Source organism: Excalfactoria chinensis, chromosome 12 (assembly GCF_039878825.1).
Source record: "Excalfactoria chinensis isolate bCotChi1 chromosome 12, bCotChi1.hap2, whole genome shotgun sequence".
Lineage (NCBI taxonomy): Eukaryota > Metazoa > Chordata > Aves > Galliformes > Phasianidae > Excalfactoria > Excalfactoria chinensis.
The window spans coordinates 12175159-12197476 of record NC_092836.1 but is presented as its reverse complement, the minus strand read 5'-3'; the positions used below and the strand labels follow the sequence as shown (position 1 = coordinate 12197476).

General features: G+C 34.0%; 1 protein-coding gene across 4 annotated transcripts in view; it reads left to right on the top strand.

Moving 5' to 3' along the window:
- CACNA2D3 (calcium voltage-gated channel auxiliary subunit alpha2delta 3) overlaps positions 1–21871 on the top strand; it is a 346053-nt gene extending 324182 nt beyond the window's left edge. For 3 of the 4 annotated variants that reach the window (XM_072347140.1, XM_072347142.1, XM_072347143.1), the window contains 6 exons: positions 108–160; positions 1736–1791; positions 5012–5123; positions 19634–19746; positions 20507–20589; positions 21444–21871. In XM_072347140.1, the coding sequence (XP_072203241.1) occupies positions 108–160; positions 1736–1791; positions 5012–5123; positions 19634–19746; positions 20507–20589; positions 21444–21536 (510 nt within the window). In that variant the 3' untranslated portion in view covers positions 21537–21871. Of the gene's footprint in view, positions 1–107; positions 161–1735; positions 1792–5011; positions 5124–19633; positions 19750–20506; positions 20590–21443 lie in introns of all 4 variants that reach the window. The other variant, XM_072347141.1, reaches the window with a different exon arrangement.
- The last annotated feature ends 447 nt before the right edge of the window (positions 21872–22318 follow it).

The window sequence follows — 22318 nt, the reverse complement described above, 5'->3', positions numbered from 1 at the left end:
TACCCATGCATTTTAATATCCATAACATTGTCTTTACACGATGAATTCAGTTAAGATATAAATGCTGCATGTTTTGCCCTTTTTTAAAATGAGTTGCTTCTCTCCAGCCTTATAATGCCTTCTTTGCTGCAGTAAAATGGATTATGACAGAGCTTGTCTTGTAAGTAATTTTTTCAAGAGTTTAATGGATATTTATACAAATTAATGAGTATTTGTAGTTTTGAATTCTCAATGAACATTTGTAGCTTTTGTCATTTATGTATACTGTATTATTTTTATTTTATTATTTTAAATTTGGTAATAGTTTTCCTTTTTTTTTTTTTTTTTTTTTTCAGTCCAATTTAGCATCGTTAAATTAAGTCTGAAAAAATCCCTGCTATATGAAGGCACAGTTGTACTTTTCTATTACATTATTCATGGTCTTCACTTCTATCTGTATGTCATTGTTAGTAATTCTAGCATATTGCAATATACAAACCAAATTTATTATTGCGGTTAAATTGAACAGTGAATGTTGAGTTTAAGTGTCTGGCTGTAATGCTGCTTGGGCAAGCTGTTGTAAGTACAGCAAGCTTTTAGAGTGATTCATTGTGGAGTTTGTCATCTATATTTTTGTAAGATGGACCCTTTGCAGCATATGCCTGATAAGGCATCCTCTGTAGATTATATTCAGTTTCCACCTTGTCTAATTCTTCTAACAATTGAAATTAGTTTAAAATGAGCATTGCCCTTAAGAAAGTTTGTCAGTGAATTCATGAGAAAAACTGTACGAAGAGGAAGCCTATAAATGTATTAAATTTGTTTTACTGTGTTTGTCAGAGATCAGGCTTGCAGGTCGAACTATTTTTATCTCCCTTGAAATAGAATTAATCTTTTTTCTTGTAGTCAGTTTGTTTTAATTGCAAATTATGTGAACTTCCCAGAGAATTTGGGATAAGAGGTAAGGAAAATCAACTGGGTGGCTATTGCCAGAGGGCAGAGATTGATCTTAATAGCAGTACTCAAAGTAAAGATCAAGAAAATAAATTGTGTTAAAATATTTGTTGATGCAAACCATAATAGCTTCAAAAAAATTAAGGGACTTTCTGTGGTTAGAAACATTGGACTTTCACGTTCCTGTGATAAACTGGATATTGATTTTACATTCCACACTTAAACTAAGTGATAGATGGATGTGTTTCAGACCATTCTTCAGAGCAAATTGAAGTATATTTTAGTGGGGAAAATGCATTCACTAAGCATCTATTTAGAGCTGATTAGACACCGGTTAATCTCTAGAAATAAAATAGTTTTTATTATTTTAAACTGTGAAGTAATTGGGGGAATTATTCTATTTCTTTTCCTTGTGGTAGTGAGGGTAGTTATCTATCTCATGGCATTTTACTAGAGAGTCGAAATGCATTACATGATGAAGAGGAGCTTTCAGTAATGTTCACCAATAAAAATACTGTGTGCTGTCATGCACTGAGAGTTTTTATGGACACCAGATAAGAATAAATACATAGTTCAGCAGTAGGGAAATGTATGATTTATTGATTGGGTTTATTCTGGAATAAATTCCTGGTGGTAAGATACAACAGAAGCAGAAGTTGATAACCCCAGACTTACGTTAGCCACATGAATTTCAGTTCTGCATTAGCTTCTCTTTAAAGCGGGATTAATGATATCGAACTGCAGTCAATGTAATGTACTGAAAACATTCTGCGGGATAATTTGAAAAATCTAATTTATTTAGGTTCCTCGTGGAATTTAATCTATGCAGTTGGTGGCACTCTGATCTAACAGCAAAAGGTAAGTGTAAATTCTGTTTTACTTTCTTTTTAAATTTAAATGTACATTAAGAAATTAGTTTAAATAGTAGACTTCTGAATAAATTAGTTTGCCTTTCGTTTCAGCATCCTCTTCTGTTTTAATATTTCCTAAGATAAAAAGGAGAACTGAGTTCTTCTATGAATAACCAGAGTACTCGTACACTCTAGGAATGCAGCGCTCTGCTATAATGGAAAAGTTAAAATAGTAGACAACGAAATAGTAGATTTTATTTTTCCTCTAAGATATTTCTCTTCATTCTAAGACGAAGAGTTAGACTGCCTTTTTTCTCCTTGCTACTATGTCTCTTCTGGAGCTGCTATAATATGTATGGGATGCTTGTGCTTCAAAATGCCATTTCAACTTATTTCCAAAGGAAAATTATAATCTCAATATAATTTTGTATGGAAATAATTTTTAAATGTTAAGATACTAAATTTTATGCTTTTACTTTTAAGCAATAAAAGCTAAATATATATATTGTTTTATTTTATTATTAATAATTCTTCTGAAATAACAGTGAAATTTTGAGAATCCCTAAGAACTCTTAAGTTTTGAATTTCAGTTGTCTCATATTTTCACAGATTTTTAAATGACATTTTAGAAGTGTTACTCAGAAGTAAATAGCTAATTTGCATCAGTGCTAGTCAATGGGCTATTTCAGAGGCCAGTTGTGCAGCACAGCATTTACTGGTACAGTGATTTAAAGTCATTTTTTCAGACTCAGCTTTGCAGTTTTCTATACTCCTCAGCAAGGCAGGGACTAAACAAGCTGCTTTCTATTTTAATTCCTGTTTGCATTGGTACTAGGTTGTCTTTATACCAAAATAAGATCCTTGCTGAAAGTAGAGCATTGGGGAAATTGAACGCCCTGATAGCCTGGAGTATCCCAGTGTCCTCTACTAGTAATTAACTGGACAGTATAGCAGTAAATGGCAAAGCACTTTTCAGCTTCTGCTTGATGTATGAGCTGAGCAAAGGGAAAAGAAGGCTGAGATGGGTGTCTGCTGGAGATGAAGGTTTGAGACTTATGTGTATCAGCTTAGTGCAGCATTTCCCACTGATAGAAACTGTACATTTTATTGCAACACTGCAGCCTATTTTTCTGTTGTGTGAACGATAAGCCTGGTGTAAACTGGATCCATGTATAGAAGTAGATCTCCATGAGAACTGGCTGTTTCATTATCAACAGTTGTCTGAAAACCACAGACATGGTTGTCTTAAAACCACAACTCACTTTCCAGTGATGCCCCTAATCACGATGAAAATATCTCTTACATGGATGGCTGTGTAGGACAGCAGGGTCTGCTGTGCCAGCCAAAGGAAAGGCAAATCTGTTCCTACATTTGAAAAGGAAGGGTGGATATGCCAGCCATCACACTTACTGTTTGTACAACAGCACAAAGCATCCTGAATACAGAAAAGTTACTTTTTTTTGGTGTGTTTTTTTCAAGTGTACAGTACAAATATGCCTTAATATATCTAATTTTGATGTATCCAATGACACTTGAATTGTATTTATATCCTGTAAGGGCAGCATCCCTCCTCATCTCTTTAAAATAAATGTCTGTTTCGATTTTTACACGTGCTAACTACAAAAGGCAGCAATTAATAAGTAGTAACCCTTCATTTCCTGACAACATCAGTTTATGTCACTTTAAATCAGCAGAGTGATTGAAGGATTTTCATTCCTGTTTTAGTTGAAAGTGAAGTTTTTGCTACACTATTCCATTGCTCCATTTCTTTGATGAGTAAGGGTATCCAAAATACGCTCTCATCACACTCACTGGAATATCATGGTTTTATGGCACTGCTTGGCCAGTTCAGATGTGGTTAGGCAGTAAATGATAGTTTGGAAATCAACAAGAATTATCAAAGCAAAAGCAAGGGAGATTTTACAAAATTTAGCAGGCAAGAAGACCATGTACTTAGGTATGTTCATCTGTAGATGCTATATTGAGCATGACTTCAAATAGTGAAAATGAAATCAATGAACTCAGAGATTCAGTTATTGTTACTTAATGGTGTTTAATAAAGCTCAGCAAAATTTGAAGTCTTTTAATGGGGAAATTGCTTCCTGTAATGATTGTGACAGTAATAGGGTATTACATGATAAAATCCTAGATGTTCCCCATGTACCTTTCGATTTATGAAGCCACGGTAGAAAGAATACTATTGCACTTGGTCTTGTAATATTGATTATACTTGTAAATATGAGAGAAGAAAATGTCCTAAACTTTGGGCAATCCCACCATCTTCTGGACTCTTAAGAGGGCTGTCTTTGACAGCCTCCATTACAAGACCCTTGTACTGATTCAAGTGAGGGCAAACAGAAAATTACAGGTGAGTTAAATTTCAGTCATTCTTAGCAACAGGTAAGGAGAAAAGAAGAGAAAGATAGAAGGTGCAGTAGAGCTATTCAGATAAATTTTAAGAGCATTCTAAATTGTTAAATTGATTATGTCCATTATGGAAGCATCAGAAACAACATTTTCCTCACCCTGCTGCTGTCCTGTCATTTGACTTTGAACAAATTTATTTTTTCTTTGCCTTTATTTCCCCACCTTTAAGGCACAAATAATGTCTCTTTCTTCACCTTTGTGCTAATGAAAATTGTTATAGTGTTTTTATGATTGCAATTTTGGGAAGCAGATTACAGGCATTAGTTCTAGGCAAGGGGATGCTTCTGTCCCTTACCCACAGCGTTATTTTAACTGCTGAAACTCTCTAGACATCCCCAAGTCTTAACTAAAAAAAAAAAAAAAAAAAAAAAAAAAAAAAAATTGACTTCAGTAAAATCTATCAAAACTTAGTTGTCAAATACATGGAAGCACCCATACTTAATGAGTGAGTGATGCACAGATGCACAACATCACTGAGATAAAAACAACAGCAAGTCCATCCCGATTCCACTGAGAAAGAATAAGAAATTGTCCTTAAACAAGTTTGGCAAAGGCTAAACCATGAATAACTACTTTAATGGTTATATGTTAGAAAATTACATTCCATGGATAGATTTTTTATTTTCTCCTTTAATTGAAAAAATAGTGTTATGCACTGCCTAGAAAATCTCACAGGGTGGCAGAAGCTGAGTAACATTTCCATTCTCTGTGTTCTGTAATACAGCTTCTCATCTTGTTCAGAATTCTGTGTGCTGTTCTTCCCATGTTAACATCAAGATATGTTTTTGCTGTGCCTATAGCGCAGAGGTTGAAACAAACCCTAGAGCCCTGTGATACTGAATATCCAGCTTTTGTTTCCGAACGCACTATAAAGGAGACCACGGGGAATATTGCTTGCGATGACTGTTTCAAGTAAGCCCTTTTGATTTTTTTTTATACAACTTTGTGGCAAAGCAGTAAAACTGAATTATTCAAGGTTCTGTTGAAGAACGTACAAGTCTGTATGTTTTATCTTAGATAACAACTGCTGTGTCTTTTTCCAGGGGTCCTTTAGAAGTTCAAAACTCTTAAATGAATGCAGTGCCTATTATTTTTATTTTTTTAAATGTAAAACCAGTAGAAATTTTTTCTAATTTAAAAGAATATTGAAGTCTTCTCCTGGGAATAGGCAGCATTATAAGAGCAAATTTTGCAAGGATTTGGATACACAGAAGTTAGAACTGTTAGCGCTTATACAGATGAATGGAGCTCTGCTGGGTAGGTTATAGTTCCCTTGTTCTGTGGTGAGATCTGGTTGTTTTACTTGCATACCAAATGTTTCCTTCTTACAACTGTTAGGCTGAAAGAGTGGGAGATTAAACCTATCCTTCAAACTTTCAGTGCTAGAAAGCTGAGTTAGTAGTAATACATCTCTCATGTCAATGCTGTAACCATGTCAGTTCTGCTGGTGCTAAAGTAAGTTTGCCCGTCATAGGGTTAAAAGAAGAGGATGACTTTCTTCCTTCACACAGAAAATGTCTCTTCTGTATTTCATGCCTTTGCACAATGATATTTGTACTGTAGTTATGCTGCATTCTAATTGGACGATTTTTTAGTTATTGAACAATAATATTATTTATGCAAATTTCTGTACTTCAATAAGTCTCTTTTAATTAGATTTCCTTTTTTGCTGAGAGGTCGTAATCCCATTGGAGATTAACATTTACAGCAATAATTTGTCTAACGATATAAATGTCAATAATTCATAAGTCAAATAGAAATTGTTACAGCTGTCCCCTTCTAGAAGAGATCAATGTGCAGATAGCGAAATGTGAAATCATCTTTTTGAAGTCAATAGGTATGCTTCTGGTTTGGCTGCTAAATTTTCTCTTCAATGTATTCACTGTTTTAGAATAGAGAATAAGAGTAAGTGCACTGGAGATGTCATTCAAGCGCTGATATTCACTTTTAATTTGCTGTTGACCAGCTTTTAATTATTTGGAAATCATTAAAATTTAGTGTGAATAATTGTTCTCATATGGCTTTGTAGAACAGAAACACAAAAGTTCTTCATAAGTCAATCTGAGATTTAACACTTTAAATATTTAATGTTCAGTCCCACTGACTGAAAAGAACAAACACAACAAAATCAAGCTATGGCTTTTCCACTTGACATATCCAATGCAATGCACATTGTACTGCTTTGGGTGCTTGATGCCAGCTCTGTAGAGTTCAAGCAGTTTTTTGCTCATTTAGCAGAATATTGAGAAGCTACATGAAAAGCTGTGTAACAATTATGATATCTCTTGTGTTTAAACATTGCAAACAGGCATGTTTCTATCAAAAGAAGATTAATCTGACAGGACCAGGTTTTCTCAAAGGAATGTAGATTTCAGTCTGTCTTCTTAGGTAACTTCAGGTCAAAGGAAATAGCTTTCAAAAATAACACAATTCTGCAATGCTTGGATAGCAGTGAGTTGGAAACTGCGTTGAGTGAAAATTATAGTATTTCAGAAATAATGCGCTAAGATCTTTTTCATAGAAAAACATTTTGTGTTCCACAGTGGAACAAAAAAAAAAAAAAAAACAAAAAAAAAAAACCCTTTAAGTTATGAATTGATCTCACTGATCTCAAGGCACCCATTATTTTTCTCCACAAGCAATGGCAAAACTTAAAGAAATAGACCAGAAGAACTGTTTGATTCTCATGGGAAAGTTCTTTGTTATACCATTTACCCACTGTCATTAACAATCTACAAAATGCATCTAAGGCTGCAGACTACATTGGATCCCAAATATTTTTGTTATAACCCCAGACACTTTCCCGTGGAACAGCTAAGGAATTTGACCCAAAGTCCTTTGTAGACCTACATCTACTGACCCAGTTTTCTGTTTCGCGGTCTCAGTGTCAATAAATATTTTTACAAGTAAGTGTATTGCTTAACGCTTGTAATTTAAGAATGATGAGCTCAATCACTCAAAGGTTCAGCCTTATGTGCAGTGAGATGTGAACTGATGCTTTGCTCCGTGAACACAATATAACCGTATCTATTGTATACGTGGGGCTAAAATCACCCCCATTGGAGACTAGAATATTTTTATGTGCTCACCTTGAATTGTGTTACAGATTAATTTATTTATGATGTATACATGCCAACATTTATTGCAGTTATGAGAAGAGGTGTGTAAACATTTAGCTGAATATTCATCAATACCAATATTGTAGGATAACCACTTCCTCTCTAGTACACTCTGCAGAAAGTCAGTATCCTGTGAACAGGTTTGCAACTAGAAGCTGTGCAGTACTCTGCTGCAAGGAAATTTTTGTCATAGGTTACTTATTCAAGGCACTATCTTTCTTTTCTGCAGTGTCATGCACAAGAGAGCCCTTGTCTGAAAAAGGAGAATAAAAAGTTGTAGAGTAGAAGTAAAAATGATGACTGTGGTTAATTGAGATCATAGAGTGTTACTTAGATAAGACATTTTGGGGTACAAATACTGTGGTATTTCTAACATAGTCAAAGTCATTGTCAACAGGGTCATGTGGTGAGAGCCAAGGGCTCAGTTTTATTCAACAGTGAATGTGCTATTACTGGTCACGGAATACTCAGCACTTCACAGTGCTTAATCAAAGGGAAACAGTTACCAGCTGAAGTTAGGAAAACTAAGCCTTGCTCTTATAAATACTCTAACTTTCAATGATGGATGCTTAGACTTAAAGTATCCTCACAAATAAATCACACTCTGTGGTTTATGCTAATTACTTCAGAAATGGCTGAATTACCTTAGCAAGTCATCTCTCAAAACTTATTCTAGCAATGGAAAGTCACCTATAGACTGAAATGGACTTGAGTCAGGCACCAAGTGTGTAAAGATATATAAAATATACTCCCTATATGTAAACTTATCTCTTGCTAGCAAAAAAATAAATGCTACTTTGGGATAATTTGCAGTGTTTAAAACCGATTTTCAAAAATATAGGTTTTATTAAGAAAGCAGGAGCCTAAAAGAAAATAAGAATTAACGTAAGAATGTGATTAGGGTCAGGGTTTGGCTATTCAACCCCATAATTTTTTGTTATTCAATATCCCGGCAATTATTAAATTAATCTGTTATTTAAAGAACAATCAAAAATAAGTCAGCCCACATTTTCTGTGCTGTCAACAAATGAGAAAAAAATGGTATTTTTAAAAAATATGAATTGCTTTCATATTTTCCAGTAAGCTAATCTGTTTTGTAGGAAAAAAAAAAAAAAAAGCAGAAAGAAAAGAAAAAGGAAATGTAAAATGAAAGAGAGAGAAAGAGAAAGAGGAAAAGAAAGAAAAGTGAGATGATGGGCTGATAAATGTTTCATGGCAGCATCATTACTGGAAACATTTAATTGCTGAAGAATCAGAAATACTCTTTGGCTAACGTAGCATCTCAGGGCTTTTGCAGTTTTATGAGGTGTTCGCCAGTTTTTAATGCAAGTATGTCAACTAAAGTTCTCCTGCAATTCTCACCAGATACATGACCAGGTTTTGCTTTCTGCAGCTCTTTGTATTACAGATTTTAATTGTTGATATTTAAGATCACTATGAATTATGTTCTTTCTTATAAATTAGCAAGGATTATTGTCTATCTAACCAAAATAAGTTACCTGATGTTTTTACTGTACCCACTTATCAAAAAAAAAAAAAAAAAGAAAAAAAAAGAAAAAAAAAAAACAAACAAAAAACAAACAAACAAAAAAACCAACCACCTTTTCTCTAATTGCATGTGTGTTTTTTGGAGAAATCTAATATTTTTATTTAGTTTCAACTGGGAAAGCACCATAAATTGTATTGTTAACTTATGAATATAGATATAAATATTCTTTAGTAGATCCAGTAACTTACTAAATAAAATTATCTATTAATACATAAAGTCACTATCTATGTCTATGTGTACTAGAGTTGCAAGTAATCATTTTAGTTCATGCTTGCCAAATTTGCATGTGCAATTCTAGAAGCTATGAATATACATATCAGACAGCAGTTGCACAGTCAGATGTTTTAAAATCTACCCTTCTAACCTCTCATGTTCTTCTGTGATGACATGCTGGACTTGAATGTAGATCAAAAATCTGGCCTTACTACCAGTGACCCTAAAGGAAAATTGCCCTTCTGTTCAAACTGAAGTACTCATAGGTCCACAAGGTTGATACAGAAAGCGTAAATAAATGTTTTGCTTTTTTTTGTTCCAATGTTTTTATTTTTTTTTCCCAATTGATTGTTTGTACATAAACTTAAGACATAAAATAGAAAGAAAGGTAAAAATCAGAGGTATATCCTCAGTAGACTAACAAGGAAATATATAGTTGCACTCATCCTTAATTGGGGAAATACTTCTGCAATAGATTAATTTATGCAAGATGAAATGTGAGCCCTTTACTTGTTGTATATCACGTGTGAATTAACTATGAAATTCATAGGAACTGCCTAATTAATTAAATACTGGCCTAGGTATTGCATATTTCACTGAGCATTGAGTTCTGATCACTGTCACTAAAAAGAGTCCTGTCATGATGGAACTGTTGTTCAGGATGATGCTAAACCCTTTGTGTGAATGTCTAGTGGGAAAGTTAAGATTTCTCCACCGATTGCATTTCTTTGGCAGTAAAAGACAAATAACAATACAAATTAGATTCAGATTGTTTAGGCCATGAGTCTATTAGTCACAGGAATAGTGCAATCTGTAGACATTAAAATGGTAATGGTTTTTGAAAACCGCCTAATCTTGAGCTCTGCCATCATTTGCTAAAATGTTTCTGCACTTGTTCCTCAGTAGAAGCTTGCCAAACTGCTGTACTTGATCGTGTTTAAAATGTATAAATAAATATGCAGTTCAATTTCCCATGAAATAAATAATCATTTGCCTTTTCAGATGTAGTTAGTTTACTTCTAAACAAATCAGCTTGCCACATAAAACAAGCAAAGCATCAAGGGCCTATTTCTTCTCATTTGGAGCTTTATATACATACATCAGATTATTCCTGTCGATTTCCTGAAGTAGTTTGGCAGTAAATTATAATCAGTCTTCTCAAAGACATTTTATGTTGTATTCATTTTGCTGTATCAGTCTTATATGACCCTGAAGGAAAGCAAATGTTCTCTGTATTTCTCTATACTTTATGTTTAGACTGTATGTTTTTATATGGCTGCTTTTCAGTAACCATGCCAAGTACGCATGATACCATGCTCATAAATGGTTTTGACCTGTGCTCATTTGGAGTCAAAGGTGTGCTGTAGTTACATTGGCCTTGGCAATGTTGGACAGATTTTAATCTCTGAGTTTTGTTTAGATGTTTGTTGAAGTCAAGGAGCATCTACAAAGGAAAGTCAATGTTTCACATACCTCAGTAGTTATATTGTTGAAGTCTCAAGTTCAGCTCTAAAAATGAGATCTTCCAGACTTGCAGAATATTTATGTGTTAAGAGGTCTCTGAAGCAACATCAGCTTTTGAACAACCTTGCAGTGACAAAAACCTTCATAATTTAGGAGAACCCCAGAAACTTCTATTTTTTATTTTTTGCTTTCTTTGCAAAAAGTATCAAATTATGCAATCTAGGCTGGTAGAATTCTTTAGAAAAGGTCTTTATACATAGTGTAAAATCCCATATCTTGTTACCAACATGTCAGCAATTGTATGTTGAGTAAGTTCCCCTTCACTCCAAAAGCAGCAGTGATTACGCTGTTTGGCATGCAGGTGCAATTTAAAGCCACTGTGTGGGTAATTTTATCTCTACCCCTTGATAATGTATATTTTTAATGAACAGTTTAGGAAACACTGTAAATTACTATTTTCTTTTAAGAAACTGGATATAGTTATCCATTATTATTCTTGGGTTTTATTTGTGTCAAAGCTTTCCAGAAGGAACAAATAAGTTGGAATTTGCTTATCTAGTTGACAAAGCTATTTGCTACTTTTCTTTTTTTCTTGCAATTTATTTGGCATTGTAGCATTCATGAAAATGCTAAAGAATAAAAAAATCACTGTGGATCAAAACTTAAAGTAAAAATAAATCTGACCACACTAATCTTGTTTTTCAAAGGTTGTTTTTAAGGACAAGGAATATGTAGTGAATGTGATGATAATTCCATAGAAGGAAGAAAAAAATGAGGAAATGTTCAGGGGTCTTTTCTTGCTGTTATGTGAAATGTTTTCATTAGGGACCTTTATAGCACTGACCATGTGGTCCATCTTTAAGTATTTTAAAATCCTGGAGATGCATGGGTTGACTTCTAGCAATTCCATTCATTGATGTTTTCATTAGTATTAGTGTATTATTTTTTTTCTTCTTCCTGAAAAGTGGGATGAGATGCACTCCACCTCTTAGCTCTTCAGTTCCCTACTTATATCTTCCAAATAGCCCACAGCTGAACTGCTTGAGATGTTTACATATAAAACTTATGTGTGGGAAGGTGGTGATCTCCACCGTTCAGCGTTCATAGTTAAGCTCAGTAGTGCTATAAAATGTAAATATTACCACTGCTTAAAAGTAACATAATTTTACACTTTAAACAAGCAGTAATAAATATTACACAAATGATAGATAGAAGCTGACTTAGTGAAAGGATGCTTTGTAATGACAGGAGATTTAAAATGTTAGATGAATATCATAATATATTCAGCTGAATAGTAATATGTATATCAGAAATGATTTGGAAGGGGAAAACTTAGTAAAATTGGAAAACACTGCTGTGAGTTTTTAAAGCCAGGTACAGTTGTGAAGAATTGCTAATACTAGGAAACTCTTGTCAGTATGTAATATATTAACAGTATCATAGAGCTTGATTGATGAAGAATGATTCAAACGTGTACATTTCACAATTTTCTTTATAGTGAACTTTGGAGTTTGTTATTTAATAGATATTCGATAACCTTCATGTTGGAAAAACGCCATGAATCTTAGTACTTGAATTCCATACAAGGGAACACTTGTACATATCCATAAATAATACATATATAAAGATGATGACAGATACTGCACCCAATTCTTTCAGATGTGGTCATCCCGGTCATTGCTTCATATTTATGCAGATGACATTCTTGTAAAGCATGCTGTGGAAATATCCAGTGAGCATTTTAGTTCTATATTTCATTACTATTTTTTTTTTTTTCTAAATGTAATCAAAATTTTAATACCACTAATGGTTGCTCTGTTCAGGCAACAAGAAAGGCAATTTTGAGATACACCCCTACAGTGTGAGCAATGTAGACGTTAGTTCGTTATTACTGCATGTTTTAAATAGGTCTGTTGCAATTGTGCCACCTTACTTGCTAATGTGGGAATGGCCAGTACTCATCAAAGTTTTGTTTTTCTTATTCTTTATAGTGTCAGAATTTCTCTCTTCTGCTTATATACATGTAGAACTGACCAATAAGCAAAAGCTTGTACTCATGAAGAAAATACTATTTAACTGACACTGCTGTTGTTACATTCTGCATTTCTAGAGTCCAGTTCTTCCAGTAGCTAAAAATCATGGCATTGAGACAGGTGATTTATTTATATTGGAAAAATAGTCTTCAGTATAAATTGCTTCTTTGCAGCTTGGTAGCCTGTTCTAGACATAAAGCTGTGGAAAAGAATAGTTAGCGCACATGCACGGTGACTTTTACATGTATCATAGGATATTTATGAGCCTTCATAAGTCAGAGGCAATCAATTAAAGTTTTCAATCTTTATTTTCAGAATTCAGCTTAGATATTATCTAACATTTTAAAATATATGAGATTTTTCTCAAAACAAACCACAGCTACTTGAGTATGGCTCAGAAGCCCTACTAAAAAAACACACTTTGGTTAACACAGCAGAATCATGTTATCTCATCCTCTTGCTAATCTGTTGCCACCGTCAAAAAGCAATACCTGAGTTATAAGAACCCTCTGACATGATTTGTTTTATGCCCACTGTTTTAAACAGTTATCACACAATTTGGTACCCTCACTGTTATACCACACCCTCAACAGTGAGCTCAGATTTATCCATAGTCATCAACTTTGACTAATAGTTAAAGTTTGTGGAAATTCTGAACTTGATATCTTTGCAAAAGTTTTGCAGTTCACTTTAATCCTTGTGATCTGAAATTGTACATTATCACACATTGGCACATATGTGAGCAGCTGGAATATAAAGCTGGGGGATGTTGTCAAATTCATCCTTATACAAAGTCTTTTTATAAATTTCAAATTCTATGTATTCAAAACTTTTTAATGTAAAGTTTCTAGTGTGGGATTGGTAAGATGCTATTTTTCAAGCTGTAGTAATTTATGAGAAACCATTTCCTGTTAATGTGAGATGAATGGCACTTCTGGAGTTTCCAGTCTGCAAGGGCTGCTGGTTGGACTAGATGATCTTAGTGGTCCATTCCAACCGTAATGATGTTGCAGTTCTGCAGTTCTATGAAACAGAGTAGCTACCAACCATGCAACAACTGTCCAGTGTTCTAAGCCTACAGCAACAGTGACAATGTTACTGTTCATTTTCCTTCTTCATTCTGATCTTTTTTTTTTTTTTTTTTTTTTTTTTTTTTTTTTATTAGGCATGTTTATACTGACACTAAGTTGTTCTCACGTCAGTAAGACTATATGTAGTAGCAGCAATATTTTAGCTTGGGCTCAGGTTACAGGCCTGAACCAGAGAGTTTATTCGTCTCTTTTTATATGAGAGAAGGACTAGGTCTTTCTTTTTTTTTCACATAGTTTAACTGCTCTCAGAAATGTTATTATTGGCATATGTATTATTTTTATAAGTTGCATCAAAGATGTTCCATTATTTTATTTTATTTTATTTTATTTTATTTTATTTTATTTTATTTTGGGGGGGAAGCAACAACAAAAAAACAAGTAGCCCAATGTATGTGTTATAAACATTTGATTCATTCACTTAAAAAATGTGATAAGTGAGAGAAATGTGGGTTGGAAACGTGGCCAGTGGCCTGGAAAGCACATGATAGTAGTTGGGCACATATCTGCATTTCAGTTGAATGGTTAAAGTTTGTTCCAGGCCATTAGGGTTGAACATTTGCAACCAATAGTTATGTGAGTAACAGATATTTGAGTGCAGAATGCACAGCATTTTCCACTTTCTCTACCCTGGTACTAGTATGTTTTTTCTTTCTCTAAAAAATAGGAATGATCAAATTTGACATATATGAAATGTAATCCCAAAGTAACAACTAATCTTAATCCAAAATAAACAAACTTCTATAGTGCTGGTCTGCACTGAAAAAAAAAAAAAAAAAAAAAAAAAAAAAAAAAAAAAAAATACACTGAAAGGCTTAGAGGGAAATGGCTGAATTTACAGAGATGTTCAAGCTCCCATAGGGCTAAGTTGAATATAATGGAAATTCAGAATATTTTTTCAAGTCTTTGTGCACGCATTTAGGTTTCCAAGAAAGTTTGTCTCTATCCCAGTTGCCTTAGTGATAATTTGCCACCTGAAAGATTCAGAGTTGATGTGGAAAGAGGGCTGTGCAGGAAGGGTGGTGTCCACTCAGTCCCTGCTCCACTACCTTGAGTGCATTTTCTAATTATTCCTTCCTAACAGAGAAAGTAACTCTTATATGAAGAAATAGAGTTGCAGTTTATGAAATGAGTCAATTTAAAATATATATATACATACATTATATTTTAAATATTATATGTAATGCATATATCATAAGTGTATGAAAGTTCTCATATGTACAAGCAGAAGGAAGAGATCCAAATGTAAAAGAAAATCAGGTTTTAATACAATTTGCTAGATGTTTCAGAACAGGTGTTGTGGTCTGCATTTTGCTTTAGGCATCACGTTTCACCAAGTTCAGGTTGCTTTTCTTTATAGGGTCACTCTTTTGCCATTAAAGAGAGAGGAAGACAGAAAGGCGGAGGATAATCAGATCAACAAAGCCAAGTTCCTGGTCTGAATTATCCCTGAATTGTTTGTATGTCTGCATGTACTCTGTTCAGATTGAAGATGATTACTGTTCTAACTTAGGCACATAAGTCAGCTGGGCACTCGGCACAATTCCTCTCCAGGTTGTATATTACTGTTCTTCTATGATGCTTCAAAACTTCCAGGCCACCTTAAGAAATTATGATGCAGTTATAACTTACTTCTTAAAAGCATACTTCATTATCATGCCCTTATAAGTACAACTTTAGCAAATACAATTACGATTCATTCCACAATGCAAAAAAATAATTTTCAATGAGTAGATTAATATATACTTGCATACTTGAGAAATAAATTACTATTTCTAGGTAAATCATGGGGCTAATTTTATTTTCCAATTTATATTATATTTATGCAGATGTTCTAAATGAACTGATACAGAAATAGGTTAGAAAGGAAAAGATAAAGTGTGTGCAAATGAGAAAAGTGTTGTCTAATATTCTGACTTAAAATTCAAACTTTCATAAAGGTTTCCTCTCTACTTTTAGTTTTTCTTCATTAATAAAATAGTTTGGTATGAATAGGGTTTTTCTCCTACCCCTTTCAGGTATCAAATTTCTTACTTCCTTACCTTCCCCTTGAAAGCAAAATGAAGAAGCTGCTTGTGTTTGAGCCTGTTTTGAACCTCTGGAGTGGCACTTTAAATAAACTAAGCCAGTTCCTCAGTGGATGAAAGATGGAGCAAAAATTATTAAGGTTCTTACTGATTCAGTGTGGCTTCAACATAACTGGAACGACAACAGCTTGTTACATTTTTTATATGGAGTCATATGCAAGGCTTTTGCTATGCAATGACTGTCAAACGATGATGATACTGTTGTAAGGGAAAAAGGTTCAGACCAAAAGATTTACTTAATTCAAAAAGAGCTTTACACTTTAAACATGAAATATTCTCCATAAACATTAAATATAGGCATTAAATGTAAGCTTCCTTTTATTTGTTAATGCAGCAATAAAGTTCAAGAGGAGTCCTTACTCTGTTAATGATAGTTCACTCCCATATTACCAGAGACGCAAAAGACAACCTCAGCCAGCAGGTGTTCAGAAATGCTTATTATAATTTTAAAATAAGAGACTCACAGTGGAACTTACCTAAGGGACAAAACCCTTTTCATTAATTTGTCAGCAGCTTTATTTCCCTCTGCAGTCATGGAAGCTGTACACAGTGACACATTTTGGTGGAATACTTCATTTAAAAGAATTTAAAAGAAATATTTTCTTCTGTATATACACACATTTTATTTCCTGTGAATGTTCAGTTCCTGAGACATGCTGATATGTTCTTTCACTTAAAATCAGTTTCAAACATGCAAGTGCATGTCACCATGGAAGCTGAATTTTGAACACCAAAAGAAGACATGCTGCTGGGATGATGGTAGGCATGGAAGCAGTGCCATGTGAATTATCCAAATAGTCACAGAGCAACTGAAGAGTCTAATGATTGGAAGGAACTTGTTTATCCATGATCTAGTGAGGGCAATATCTTGTGTCTTTGAAATTATTTTAAATTAGAGCAGTTGAAAGAAGTATAATTTGCTCATGCACACTCTATTACTGGAAAAGAAAGCTAAATTAGACTTTTATTTATTTATTTATTTCCTAACTATTTGCTCAACTCAGTCTCTGCATTCAGTCCTCTGTCTTCACTTGGTGATATCTAAATCTTTTGCCAGTGACCTCACAGTCAATGATTGGTGAGAACATGCACTTCGCATCTGAACTTCATTGAAAGATTAGATTCGATAGTTGTGAAAGGGAAAACATTCATTTACTTCTTGTTCTTGTGAAAGTTAAAGTTTTCTTTTGAATTTGTCTCTAGAACGGTCAAGGAGATGTTCCAGAAAAATATTTGTTTAGATTTTATTATGTGCAGTGGAAAAAAATATTTCAGTGAGCCAAAAGGTTCATATTTTTATAGTTCTTTAAATGACCATCACATACTCTTTGGCAGTTACCACAGATGCCTGTAATAGGACTATAGATACGTATAGATAGGCAAAAGATAGGTATAAAAATATAATAGCCTGTAGATTTGAAAAATATCCAATTTTTGGTAAAATGAACCGGTGTAGATTGTAGATGTCTATCTTTTACAATTTCAAAATTAGAAAGGTTTATTTTTTTTTTTCTACTTCAACTAATAAATTTAATCCTTGCAGCCTCTTTAGTTTTAATTTCTATAAATCCGTACACATACACTCAAATAACCATTTCTAGCAAAATTTTCTGTAGAATATAATTTTTACTAACCCTTATAGCTTCTGACCATGTTGTCGAGGAACCCATGTAGTAATCTATTCAGCATCATAATTCTGTAGTGAAAACTTTCTTCTGAATCACAGTGTTTTCATCTTTTCATTTCAGCTTGGTGAATTGATAGAAATATCAATATCCTTTTTATTTTTTCTCCTCTCTTTTATGTGGAAGATGTACCCTATACTGTACAGCCCTTATGCTACCCGGGTCAAGTGAGTGAAAATGGGGAATGTCTACCCCTTTTATTAAATAGCAATATTCAGGTTAGCTGTATAGTGCACACTTCCTCAAGTGCTTCAGTATTTACCTGGGGGCCACAAGTGGAGTTGTTACAAGAGGTCTTTGAGCCAGTCACACCCTGTGTACAGCAGCAGTTACTCCTAAGTGCTCTAAAAGGAGCAAATTATATAGCAGTTAATCGTGATGGCTCTTCATGTCTTTCATGTCCTTTTCTGAGTTAGTTTAAAAGATTCAATAAATATTTTAAATATTTCTAAATGCACAACATCCAAATAGAACCAGATTAAGAATCAAATCAAATTAGATTCCTTTGTTGTTTTTTTTTGTTTGTTTGTTTGTTTGTTTTTCCTATCTTTTGAGGTTTCAATTATTCGTAAGTTTTGAGAAATTCATTCACTACAATTCAGAGGTTGTTGCCTGTTAAGAATTTTCCCTCCTTTCCTTTTATTGGCCCCATTTCTCCCACACACAAATCCACAAAAGCCACAGATGCTCCATTACAATGATGTCAGTCGTGCTACATGCTCCAGCTGTTTCATAGGTGCATTTATAAAGTTCAACCTTTTACGTTATGCCATAAATGTATATTTCATGTATAAACATAAAGCTAACACACTGCAGATCTCTCTAAGTGTAATTTTAATGGAGGTTTAGTAAGTTTAAAAATTGCTGAGAAGTGTTTAATCTTTCTGTTGGCAACATTTTTATAGCAGGTTTTCCAATTATTGTTGTTTTTTTTTTTTTTTTCCTGAGCTAAGTTCAAATATTCCCCACCCCTTCCACAGTTTCATTTTAGGATTTAGATTTTTGCAAAATGCAGGGAGTTATTTTAGTAAGAAAATATGTATTTTACATGAAGATGTCTGTGGAAAAATGTTTCCCTCCACATCATCTTGGTGCTCAAACTGTCAGTTAAACTTCTGTGCTTTTAGCAGTGTAACACACTGAAAAACACCTAATTCCTGGAACATTCAGATTTCACAGATTCTTGAGTATTGGCAGAAACTGTAAATTTTGCATATAATTCTGATCTAAAGTTTTAAGAAATTAAGAAGAATTGTCTCTGAACCTTAAAGCATTCCTTGTGTTCTGAATTTCAAAGAAAGAGTTAAACAGTGCCTCTTTGGCCCTTCAACCATCCTCTTTTCTCTTTGTAAGTCCTGAAGAATTCAGCTCATTGCAGCTATGGGGACCATTAAACTGTACCCACAGGTTCCTTCCCTGGCCTCCCCTGGGTGGTTTCCTTCTTACAAGCAATATCTTTATTTCACTCTCTTCCTCTTTCAGTTGCGTACTTTGTTTTAATTTGATTATAGTGCTGAGTTATCACCACATTTGTACCATATAACTGGCATTATTCTAAAATAAATCTCCCCACTTATGAAGATTTTGAAGTTTAATCTCTGTTTTATTGGCCTAGAAATAAAATGACTCTCAGGAGGCCAGATGAAAGCCATCTCAACAATTCATGTTGCTTCATGCCATGCAAGATCCAAAGTGAATAAATCCCCTGACGTGATTCTAGATGCAATAGGTGGGACTTGGTGCTATTACCATCTGGCTGCAGAAGAACCTGCTTATTTTTGTGGATTGGTTTCACATGTACTTGAAAATTCCAGATCATAAATAGTTAGCTAGTTATTAATTATGAAGAAAAGATTCAGTACAAAAGGAAAGAGAAAGAAGATAAGTTCCTTGGCAAACTCAGCTGTGTTCCAATTCAAGGTGACAGGCATTAACACAGCAGCAGAATAAACCTGCCTGTTCCATTCCACCTGTGTACTAGCCATTAGGTGTGTCTCAAAACATGTGAGTATATTCTATCAGCTGAGCAAAGCATTGCCCTAGGTCCTCTTCTTCTACAAGGTTTAGAGATTTAGTACAATATACAAACACAGGTGTTGCTGACAAGCTCAAAATACCTTAATAAAACCTGTTGCTAAAAAATATAGAAAATGTCACCATTAATTATTTTCTTTTAATTTGCAGGTCCTTTGTAATCCAGCAAATCCCAAGCAGCAATCTCTTTATGGTGGTAGTAGATAACGAATGCTTCTGTGATTCTGTCCCACCAATTACCATGGCTCCTATAGAAATAAGATATATCCTTTTATTTGCATAGTTGTCAAGAAGAGATTCAAGATGTAAACACTGAAAAATTTCTTCATACATAAAGTGACTTAAGAACTTCAAAGAATGCATCCCAGCTGGGGCTGGTTGAAATTAAGCCAGCTAAGAATGCATTCTTACTTATTTTCAAGGAGAGTTCACATGTTTAGGTATTTAGGACAGCCAATCAAATTTAAGCAAACATAACGTGCATTTTTAAGTATTGTAAGGTCACAGTCTCTATTTTTAGGTAGTGGGACTTCTTTCACATTATGAACTAAATATGTAAGTTCATTCTGAGGGTGGAAGTCCTGATTTTGGAACTTCTGAAGTTCCTGGTTGTATGGACATCTTAAGACTGGACTGGAGCACTGAAACCATTTCAGAATCCTGCTTTCCAAACATATAAAAATAAAGGAAACTAAAGACAGCAGTTGATTTTTAGCTGTTGTACTTTTTATTCTGTTCTGTATATTTCAGGATTTGTTTAATTAATTGGACTTTATCAAAAGTAGTGTGCTTTTATTGTAGGTGTTATTTAAAGACAGGTTAATAGCATTAGTGCAAATGATGCTGTTTGGATCACTGAGGAGAAAACATTAGAATTATATTGTTGTTCTTCTTATTGTTGACTACAAACCTCAGGTCTTATCTTTGAATGAGAGGAAAAGTGAGTTGCATTTCAAAGCATGCAAATGAATTCAGGATATTGAAATGCAGTGTTCAGAGGATCTCTCCTTAACTACATGGTACATAATGAATCCCTTAAATGTGAACGTTTAAAATCTCAGAAGATAAGAAGACGCCCAGAATCTTGCCATGGATTTCACCCTGAAGTAAGTTTCTACTATTTTTTTTTTTATTATTGTTATTTTAGTCTCTAGTAGAAGTTTTATTCCTTTTTTAAAAGGCACTTAGGAAAGCTGTCTTATAAGATGAAACTCATCAGAAAATATTTTGAATGCTCGGAACACTTTACTAAGGGAAGCAAGTGACACTGTAAGTGCAGAAAAAATTTTTAGTATTCCTGTAGACAGTGTTTTGTCTTGTCGTTTTTGTGGATTGTTTTATGTCATGTAGTAGAATGTGGTAGGAGTGAGCACAAATTGGCAGCCTGGAATATGGGAGCTCATTTTGCCTATGCACTCACCAAAGGATGCCTCGTTAGAGATGGCTGGGAACTTTGGGCTGTTAATGTTTTTATTTTGGAAACTAACTCAACTATACTAACTGTGATGGAATATTCATCATATTTACATATAGTAATTATTGGGGCAGGTCACTACACATATTTATTACCCTGTGTTCACCATAGCACTGATGGACAGTAAGGAGATCTGATAGAGAATAGGACATGGTTACAGTTAAATAAGACACTCATTTTACACGAGTAATTTTTTTAGTGCCTCCAGTTCCTTAGTGGAATATAGAGTGAGACCTAAAATGTTGCGTGGAGGACATTGTATGATTCTTGTTGATCCTGCTTTCTCTTAGTCTGCAACTTGCTGAGATGAAAAATACCTGTGTTGCTTTCTGAGTGTATTAATTTCACAGCTTTTGTGGCTTGTTTAAATCTTGTTCTGCCTATGCAGTTTGATAAATTCTCATATGTTGTAGTTGGAAGTCTTGGTTTATATTTATTTTTTTGCTTTGTTTTTGTTTTCTTTTTCTTTTCTTTTTCCCTCTTCAGGAAAATGCAAGAGAATGTGGTGGTGTCCCAGGTCTTAGCGCTAAGCCTCCTTTTGTTCTTCTTCCTCTGCTATTGACAATATTCTCAAGGTGACATTGACTGATGTGTTCAATTGGCATGCTAATACATGGATAAACTGTGAACTGGGAAATGGTGCAACATAGAGGATATGAAATATAGTCAGAGCATCAGCATTTCATGATTTTAAACTGTTGGTGATATAAATTCTTAAAGATGTGTTGAAAAAAAAAAAAAGATTTATCTTTTTACTTTGCTAGTCATGCAGATGTGAATTTGGCATATGGTAGTTATGATTCATCAAAAAAGGACTTGATAGATAGAGATGATCATTGCTTTGTCCCATTGAAAATAATTTAAAATGGTGTACTTTTTCAATAAAGTATATTAAAATCACAGTTTCAGAGTGCATTTTAAGTCCAATAATATATTTGTTCAATTAATTGATAATGGGAAGGGAATAAACTAAGCCAAGTATGTTTTTTCTTATGCTCTTAGCCTGTTTCTGAAAAGATAATGAAAAGAAAATGTGGAGTTAGCTTTTATAATAAGGCAGAATAGCTTTTATTAAGTCAAGGAAACACATGTGCGTACATGAAGCTGAGCAGGTAATACAGTGCATTGATTTATACTGAAGTTTTGCTTTCTGGAAATAGCTATAAAACATCTTAGTCACATTTAGAGGGTGAGCCAAAGCCCGATTAAAGCCTTTTCCCTAACTTGGGCAAGCTTTGCATTAGACCATTTGATTTGGTTGCATATGGCAAAATTAAATACTTTCATCTGTTACAATTTGTAATGTATATAAAAGGATGATACTGTTCTATTAGTATTCTGCCGTACAGAGAGCGAGCCAG